Source organism: Mesoplodon mirus (genome assembly GCF_964341445.2).
Source record: "Mesoplodon mirus genome assembly, chromosome: 18".
NCBI lineage: Eukaryota > Metazoa > Chordata > Mammalia > Artiodactyla > Ziphiidae > Mesoplodon > Mesoplodon mirus.
The window spans coordinates 8,782,069-8,791,521 of record NC_138994.1 but is presented as its reverse complement, the minus strand read 5'-3'; the positions used below and the strand labels follow the sequence as shown (position 1 = coordinate 8,791,521).

The following is a 9,453-nucleotide window of genomic DNA, read 5'->3' as shown; positions in this document are numbered from 1 at the left end:
AGGTTCACTTCATTGTCTGGGTCGGAACTGCAGGCAATGGCCAGGCTTTGCCCAGCATGATTTATGAGGGGCTGAGGATTTTGCCCAGAGAAGTTCTTCGCTCTCTTTATCCAAGAGCCTCCTGCTTTAAGAAAACCAAGAATGTGGTGGGAAATTGGGACCTTGTGAAACAATCCCTGAAAGGCAAGCAGTTGCATTCCAGAAAGAGTTTCCTGTTTGTGAAGGGTTCTTGGGTTCGTTTCCAGGTTCTTAGTTACCTTTGCCTTGTCAGGGGCTTGCTGTGTGACCTCGGGCAGGTGTCAGTGTCTTGCTGTGTGACCTCGGGCAGGCATCTCTTGCCCTCGGTCCTCAGTTATGGAGAGTTCTGAAAGGTCCCTGGAGGCTCTGCCAACGCCCTCACTCAGACCTCATACACCGTCCTCCCCCTAGTCTTTTGCACCGTTCAAGTCCTTAAGAGGCTGGGGAAGCCACTTAAAGGCATTTCTCAGAACCACTCCTCCCAATGTCAGCAGCCCAGGGTTCTCCCAGTGGAGTCTCAGTTTCCCTTTCCAGCTTCCCCTTCCTGGGGTCTCTCTGAGACTGTGTTCCATAATTCTAGGTGGGCTCAGAGGTGAGATGGGAGACCTGGACTCAGACTCATGTGGCTGGAAGAACTCTAGCCAAGAGTCCTAGAGGCTGAAGAGTGAGTATTCCCAAAGATAAAACTAAGCATCTGGAAAGTAAACCAGTGACGGGCAGGGACGTGCTCACAAACGCAATGAATAATCGCTGTGCTGTGTGTGGGAAGGGGCATCTGTGGGCCTACAAGAACAAGTACTGGGGGCACCGGAGGACAAAATGGGGAGTCCCCCTCACCTAGCAATGGTCCACGCCCTGGGGGTCTTGAAACACAGAATTCGTTATTCACAATAAGGTCACTTATTCAAGGTGACCTGATTCTATGGGGGTGGGGTAAGCACCAGGGCATGGACCCTTCAAGCATTAAGGATGTTTAGTGATGCTGCATTGGGGCTACTTCATTTCATAAAATATCAAAATACTCTCAGACCCTTCTCCAGGACACCTCCGCTTCCTCACAGCCAGCTTCTAAAGAGTTAACCTTGGGCCCAGTAGGGACTCCAGAACTTTGCTGATGGGTAGTTTATTATACATTTTTTGAATATCGCCCCTGACTATAATTATTCCAAAGTTCCCTGATGGAATGCCCCTGGCCCTTGGAGTGTGAGCCCTCCTGCTCTTACATTACTGACCAGGAGATGGCAGGACAGGAGCGCGCAAAGTTCAGCGTTGCAGGAAAAAAAGGCACAAAACCTTCCGCGTTTCAGTCTAACAGAGGAGGGATTCCTCTTCTGGTTATGTGGTGGTGCCCTTGTTCACCGCCAGGCACCCACCCTCACACCGCACCTCACTGGGCATGGCCGGACATCCTAACCCTTGGAAGGGAGGAGGATGACACCCCCTCTGGGAGCTCAACCAGGAAGAATTGTAAGCTGATTGGGGAAAGATGGCATTTGGAGGTGTGACACGTGCTGTCCTGGAAATTTTGCTCTGAAACCTGGGCATCAGGTAATGAGATAACATGTATATCTAGCCTATCATTAGTGCTTAGCATGTGTTAGCTGTGTGAACACATACCTCACCTCATTTAATCCTTTCTCCAAACCCACCGTGTAAACCTTTGCAGCCCATTTTACAGGTGAGGATATCAAGACACAGAGGGGTGGCTTCAGTTGTCCAGCAGCACACGGCAAGTGAATAGTAATGCTGGACTTTGAATCCAAGTCTCAGTGACTCAGAGTTCAGCTGTGTCCTCCTGTGCTAGCTGAAGAGATGCTTGATGGTGAATCACAAACCTTCCACACACAATTACTTCTTAAAGAGAAGAGAGGGCTGAACCTCCTGAGGGGCACAAGGCAAAGGAATGGGTAGACCCTGGGTTTTCCTGGAGGAGGCATATTTTGCAGATCGGGGTGTGCAGAGAGGAACGGTGTTGAGGATGGGAACTGATGCCAGCTGCTGGGCTGGGAGGCAGAAGACCAGAGTTGTGTTCTATGTATGCTGTCCCATTGCTGTGTGATGTTGGGCAGCTCCTGACACTATCTGGGCTTTCCTTTCCTCATCTGTGGGATAGAACATCTCTTGGGTCCTTGCTGGTTCTCACTATCAAGGGAAGCCAAAAGCTCTGGTACCAAACTTCTCATCAACTAGAAAAAAACTAGGCTGTGACTATTCAGCTCATGGGGTTCTTGCTGGGATTAAATGAAGCCACGGAGAAAAATGCCAGGCAGCCTGAACACAGCGCAGCCCCAGAGCTGGGACTGGGCCACCTGGAGCCCTGGGCACGGCTCAGGAGTTCATTCCTGCCCTGGTCCCATCTTAGTTTTTTTTGGGGGGGGGGTTGGGGAGGGGGGTTTAGCTGCACTGCGCAGCTTGTGGGATCTTAGGTCCCTGACCAGAGATTCCACTGAACTGCCAGGGAATTCCCCACCTCCCCATCTTAGGTTTCACCTGTCACAGATTGGGCTCTGCAGATGTTGAGATGGGGTTCGAAGTGCAAAAGCAGCAGAGGAGGGAACAGGTGAGGGCAGGGGAGCCATCAGACCAGGGTGCAGATGCCTGCCACCGTCTCTGCTAGCCCAGGGGGAGGTGGTCAGGCCCTGGTCCCACTGTACTGCTCTGTCATTAGCTACCTGAGGGTGCAGTACGGATGTGTGTGCATGTCTACTTGCACGTACCCGTGTGTGTGTGTGTGTGTGTGTGTGTACATGCACATGTGCAGTACTCTGTGTCCCTCTGGCCCTCAGATGGGGGTTGCCAACTCTGGGCACCTCTGACAGGTGACAGCCACCTGGATTCGGCCCAGTCCCTGGGAAGCAGACTGGCAAAGGGAAGCACAGCCCGCAGCTAAGAGAGGATCCTGGCTCTGGAGTCAGGGCAGGAGCAGGGGATGCTGGGCCATCAGAGAAGAGCAGCAACAGTAGCACCACAAGACGTCGGGAGCTCAGGCTCGGTCCTTAGCCGGATGGTTTAATACGTGCCAGAGCCCCCGAGGAAGGCAGCGTCACTTCCCCCATTTTACAGACAACATAGTCTCTGAACGGTAGCCCCTGTTGGGTAGAAGTGTGAGCACAGAGTTGGATTCATTCTTCCCTGAATCTGTTTGGACACGGCGGGGGGTGGGATGGGGAGGGCTTCCCTCCTCAGACCGGCATCGCCCTGTCCAGGGGGCTCCAGTCCAGCGTCCTCAGAGCCACATCGGCTGCAAGTTCCTGGGAGAGCAGAGCTCCCTTGCCCCCCAGTCTAGGCGGTGAGGGGGACCGAGAGGCCTCAGCTCTGTTCAGCCCTCCCCCCTGGGCCTGGCAGAGGGGTATAGCCCACCCCTTGGCGGGCCCAGTGACGCAGGTCAGCAGTGGGGAGGCCGCCCTGGCTGGAGGTGAGCCAGGGCCTGTGGAGGCCCCTCTGTCCAGGCCAGATGGTCGCTGGCTCCAGCAGAAGGGGCTGCCAAGCCCTCCGGTCAGTGTCCTGGCCCGGGTTCCTCCCTCCGCCCTCGTCCAGACCCGGCCTTCAGATGCTGCTTGCCGAGGGGGCTGCGCTTCATCCCCAGTGAGTGGGACTTTCTTTGAGATGCGCTTTACCTGGCCCCCTTCCTCCCCACCCCCAGGGCACAGCCAGAACCCTCAGAGTCTCATCTCCACACTGACCAAGGCCCTGCAGTACCCCAGGGAGGCAGCCTGGGGTGTTCGCTCATGGTGTCCAGGCTGGAGCAACTCATTCATGCATTCATCCATTACAACCAGCTTTAAGAATTAAGTGAGGTGGGTTGAGACCAGACCTACCCTTGCCTCACACTCTTGTGGCTGCAGCAGGGGATGGTCTGGAAGGCAGTGGTGGGTGAGGATTCCCAGGAGGGCTGCCTCTCTTGCCCAGGTTCACTTCATTGTCTGGGTCAGACCTCCAGGCAGTGGCCAGGCTTTGCCCAGAATTCATTGGTTCATTTATTCCATTCATTCATTCAATGATTCACTCATTCATTCGTTCCTCCAACAAATATAACTCAAGCACCTGCTACATACCAGGCCTCGTTCTACACAGATGAACAAGACAGAGGGTTCCCTGCCCTCACCAAGCTGACGTGACTGGGGGAGACGAGAAAACTAATGAACCGGGTATAGGGTGATGTGATTGAGGCCAGGGGATGCTTTAGGAAGGGTCCTCAAGGTAGGCTTCCATGAGGAGGGGGCATTTGAGCTGGGGCTGGATGGACAAGAAACTGGCCAGACCCGATTCTGGGGGTAGGAGGAGTGGAGAGTTGCAGATAGAGGACCCAGCACGTGTGAAGGTCCTGGGGGCAGAGGGAAGATGTGTGTGATGGGGACTGGTGTGTGCTCGCTGATGGTGGGAAGAGCAGGAATGCTGGGTGTGGAGGGCAGGAGGGGAGGAAGCTGGGGCCAGAACCCAAAGGCTTGTAGGAGTTGGATTTGATTCTTTCAGCTCCTTTCAAAAAGGGGAGTAATAGACACAGAGCTAACATTCATATCGATCTCCCTACATGCATTGCGTCAGTCCTCGTATATAAGCCAGTGCGGTCACACCTCCCCCAAACCCCCACAGTAGGTCCTATTATTATCCCATTCTGCAGATGAGAAAACCGAGGCACTAAGAGGTTAAATCACTTGCTTAATGACACAGGACAGGTCAGTGGTGGAGCTGGAATTTCCACTAGGCTGCTGGTTCCAGAACTCTGACCACGGTACCACACTGCCCCTCCCACATAGCCTCCTCCGGAAGCCTTCCTTCACCCCAGAGTTTGTTTGCTCTGCTTAAGCAACATATAAACACACCATAAAACGAAAGAAACTGTGGGGTCCTCAAGAGGTCATTTTGTCCATGCCCCTGCCTCCAGGCGGACATGGTATAAGTCCCATTTTGAAGATGAGGCTCCTGAACCTCAAAGAGGTTAAGAGATTGGGCCATCATCCAGGGTCAGGGAAGGAAGCACGGGAACTAGAGTTGTGGTCTCCTAAATTCTTCCACTCCGGCCCCAACCTCTCCATCCCCATTTTGAGATGATTCTCAAGTTGTTTCTTGTCTGTTCTCCATCCCCCACCCTTCCCCCAGCTGGACAGCTGTCTCCCTCTGTGCCCACCACAGGGTGGTGTACACAGTAGGCGCATACTTGATGTCCGTGGATGCAGCAGGTGGATGACAGCAGGCACATGCTGGGCGTGGTGTTGCTGTCCAGGATGCCTAGAGCAGGGATGCTTAGCAGGAAGGGTGGTAGTGAGCTGACACTTGAAGGCTGCTTAGAAATGCTCCAATGAGAGAGGGAGCTGGGCTGTGGTATATCTGTCTGGGATGGGAAGGGTATCTCAGCCAGAGAGAAAAGCACGTGCAAAGAGAGAGAGAGAGAAGGCGGTGTGATCAAGGGAGAGTAATTGTTCAATTGGACCTGAGCCTGAGAAAAAGATGGGTAGTGAGGCCGGGGTTGGGCCTCAGGGGAGATGGGGCCTGTCCTAAGGGCCCTCCAGTCTCTGCGTGGACTTATTCCGTGGTTGCTGCTTTCTTACAGTCCTAACAAACAAAGAGGCTCCACTGGGCAGATATGGAATATCTTTAATGCTCCGATTTCTTTTTGCCACACATGGCTTTGCTCTGCAATAGTCTAGAGGCACAAGTCCCAGGGCCCCCGGCTCACGAGGGAGCCTGGGCCGACAGGCTCTTCTTTACCTTCAGGCCCTTCTTCTTGTGGAGCCCCGTCCAGGGCAGGCCAGCATCGTGGGCGTGGGCGTGGCCGTGGCCGTGGCGTGGGCGTGGCCGTGGCCGTGGGCGTGGCCGTGGCCCAGCTCCGAGGGCGGTTGCATGAGTGGCATCAGTGGTGTCAGCACGGCCACTGACATCCGTGACGTCAGCTCCTCTGAGGCCCCAGGGTGGGTACAGGGCAGCTCATCAGCCTCCAGGTTGGCATCAGTCCAGCCCTCAGAGCTGTCACTGTGGCCTTCAGGACTGGTGGCTTCATCCTCAGATATGGTGACGATCTCAGCCGTGTCCTTCCCAAGGTCGCTAAGTTCCCTGCCAGGTGCTCAGTGGCCCCCTCAAGCTCGCTGGCTCTGTGGACATCTGCTACATGCTTCTGCTTCTGCTCAGAGCTGACTGAAGGGGCACCGTGGAGCCCTGGCACCGGCCAGGTGGGGGTCTTGGCTCTGCCCTGGCCAGTCCAGAAGAGGGTGAGCTCTTGGCGGCAGGCAGCCACGGCCAGGCTGGTGAGCAGGGTGCTGGACACCAGGTAGAGCAGGGCGGGCTGGCACATCTGCATGAGCGTCATGGCAACAAAGGTGACCAGCAGGCCCACAGCATAGGCCACGGTGCAGGCCACGAAGTAGACCTGCCGCGAGCGGATATGCACGTCAAAGCGGTGACAGTAGGCCACCAAGAAGCCGGGGACCACGATGTCAACGAAGCCAAGGATGGAGAAGGGCTGGTCACACAGGGTCAATTCCGAGAAGCTCAGCCGGGGCACCTTGAGCACCACGGGCAGCCTCTTGTGGCTCAAGGAGTCTGCCAGGCCCGAGGCTACCTCCACCATGATGCTATCGCCGGTCCTGGTGAGCAGGGGTGTGACGAAGACAAAGCAGACACCAAAGGCCGGCGGGGCCAGCAGGAAGGAGGCATAGCTCTTGAGGGTGGGCAGGCGCACACGCCGCAGGACGAAAAGGCAGTAGACCACACCCAGCATGTCCTGCAGGAGCCACGCCCAGCGGTCCTCGTTGCGGTAGGCGACCCAGAGGACCGTCACCACCACGCACAGGCCGGCCAGCAGCAGCAGGGGCAGCTGCAGACAGGCCCGGTGGCCGGGCAGGAGCCACCGATATTGCTGCAGGGGCAGGTGATGCACCACGGGCACCAGGCAGCTGTAGAGGCCAGTGCTGGCTTCCAGGCCGAAGACGGCGGTCACGACATAGACAAAGCAGTCATAGGAGAAGGAGAGCAGCAGCATGATGGAGGCGGACATGGTGACCACTGCGGCCGTCATGGCCGGCGTCAAGTCCACTGTTGCGTCTTCTTCCTCGTGCCCCTGTTGGGCTGCCACCGCTTCCTGCTGATCGTGACCACCAGGACCCCTCCCCCTTGGGCCAGGTGCCGCTGCAGCCAGTCAGCCTCGGTCACTCCAGCCCAGTAGCCGCCCACGGCCACGGTGCCTACAGCCAGGATGAAGATGACCACTACGTTGTAGTCAAGGACGGGCTCTGGGGGTGCATACAAGGCCACGCGGACCCCGGCGCCACCGTGGGTGTAGCTGAGGATGTGGAGCATGTCGGTGTAGCGGAGCACGGCCACGGGGATGGTGAGGTCTGGCAGGGGCTTGTGGCGGTCCTGGGTCTCCGGGGTGCTGTCTGAGCACTGTTGGTCGCTGACCTGGCTCACGACAAGCAGCCCGTGGGCTCCTCGGGCCTGAGCCAGCCAGCCTTTGGCGTAGAAGCTGCAGTTACCCCTCATGACCATGGCGGTGGTCTGGCGGAGGGGCCGCTGGCCGGGGGAGCTGGGGTGGGCCTGGTGGGAGGAGTCCTCGCCTGGGCACCAGGGTGCCTGGGTGCCATCGTGCAGGGGCAGGAGTGGGGCGTGGTGCAGGTCCCGGGGCAGGGTGACATAGTCGGAGCGGAACAGGACGCAGTAGTCCTTGGTCCAGTTGTCCGACACCACGTGGACCACAGCATACTCCCTCCGGGCCATGGTGCTGGCGAAGAGGAAGAGGAAGAGAAAGAGGAGGAAGCCCAGGCACGCCATCCTCCTCAGGCACCTACTGCCACGTCCCAGTGTGGCAGCTGCCCACAGCCCACTGCCCCCTCTCAGGGCTGGGTGTGGCCCTCTGTCACAGAGCAGCAGCTTTGTCTTCTGTCCAGGAAACCAGGGCCACACCCACCTAGTCACAAAGCTGTGCAGCCTCTCGGGATCCTGTCCCCCAACCCTGCCTCTGGGTGGAGAGGTCATCTGGGTCCCCATGCTCTGCCTGGCTCCCAGTGGAGCTGGACCAGCTAATTTGAAACAAGAGGTGAGAGGATGGGGTTGAGGACCCCAGACAGGATTCTGGACCCACCTTGCCCCTTACACACTGGGCAACCCAGGCAGAGGCCTGTCCTCTCTGTGCCTGTTTCTTTAACTGCAGAGAAATGAGGACATTAGACCAGAGAGTTTCCAAGGCCCCTGGGAGCCCTGACCTCAGTGATATTGTGCACTTTTATTGAACTCTTACTAAGTGCCAGGTTCTTTACCTGTACTCACGGCACCCTGCAAGGAGGTATTACTACACCCATTCAGCACAAGGCTGCAAGCTGTCTTTTAAATCATGCCCCTTTGGGCAGGCACGTGACTGGAATTTTACTCCCAGACTCCCCTGGGTTTAGGAATGGCCACGTGGCCATTTCTCACCAATGGAATTGAGCAGAAATGATGTGAGTCCCTCAGGGACCCGGACAGAGACTGTGGGGCTCCTCGTCCATCCCTTTCCTTTTCTCACAAATCAGTCATGGACAGGCCACTGGCTATGGAGAGGAGGGCGCTGTCCTAAGGGATGGGGAGAAAGGGAGCGAAAGGAACCAGGTCCCTGGATGTCTGCACGGAGCATGGGATGCTCACCGTGGACTGTTAGATACATTATCTTCCTTAAGCCACTGGCTCATTATGAGTCTCTTTGTTACAGCAGCTTAAACTTACCTGAATACCCCCACTTCATGGATGTGTAAACCAAGGCTCAGAGAAGCCCACCCCATGGGCCCCAGCCCCAGTTGACAGATCCAGCTCTCACACTGGACATGACCCTTAGGTCTTGCCCTGTCCAGGGAACTGCCTGGGGCCTGCCCGTCTCCCTGACGGCTTGACTGCAGCTCTGACCTCTGGCCCAAGGCCTTATCCGTTGCCCGTTCTTGTCCTTCAGGCCCTACCTCCAAGGACAGCTCCACCACCTCCAGGAGACTCTAGGCCCTGTTCTTTTTTTTGTCTTCGTTGCTGTGCGTGGGCTTTCACTAGTTGCGGCGAGCAGGGGCTACTCCTCGTTGTGGTGGGCGGGCTTCTCATTGCAGTGGCTTCTCTGGTTGCGGAGCATGGGCTCTAGGAGTGCGGGCTTCAGTAGTTGCGGCACACGGGCTTCAATAGTTGTGGCGCACGGGCTTAGTTGATCCTCGGCATGTGGGATCTTCCCGGACCAGGGCTCGAACCTGTGTCCCCTGCATTGGCAAGCGGATTCTTAACCACTGTGTCACCAGAGAAGTCTCTGGGTCTTTTAAAAAACCAAAGACTAAGACACCTACTGGGGTAGTATTATAAAAATAAAAAAATAAAACAGATAATAACAGGTTTTGGTACGGATGTGGAGAAATTGGGATTCTCGTATGTTGCTGGCAGGAATATTGTAAATGGTACAGTCACTGTGGAAAACACTTGGCCGTTCCTTGATAAGTT

At 56.3% G+C, this 9,453-nt stretch overlaps 1 protein-coding gene across 1 annotated transcript; it reads right to left on the bottom strand.

The window, feature by feature from the left end:
* Nucleotides 1-5,691: 5,691 nt before the first annotated feature.
* On the bottom strand, nt 5,692-7,782 carry SPPL2C (signal peptide peptidase like 2C; the record flags this gene model as incomplete). Its single annotated transcript, XM_082605446.1, is given in 4 exon segments — nt 5,692-5,789; nt 5,792-6,061; nt 6,064-7,119; nt 7,122-7,782. Coding segments are annotated over 4 exon segments (2,085 nt in total).
* Between the last annotated feature and the right edge of the window lie 1,671 nt (nt 7,783-9,453).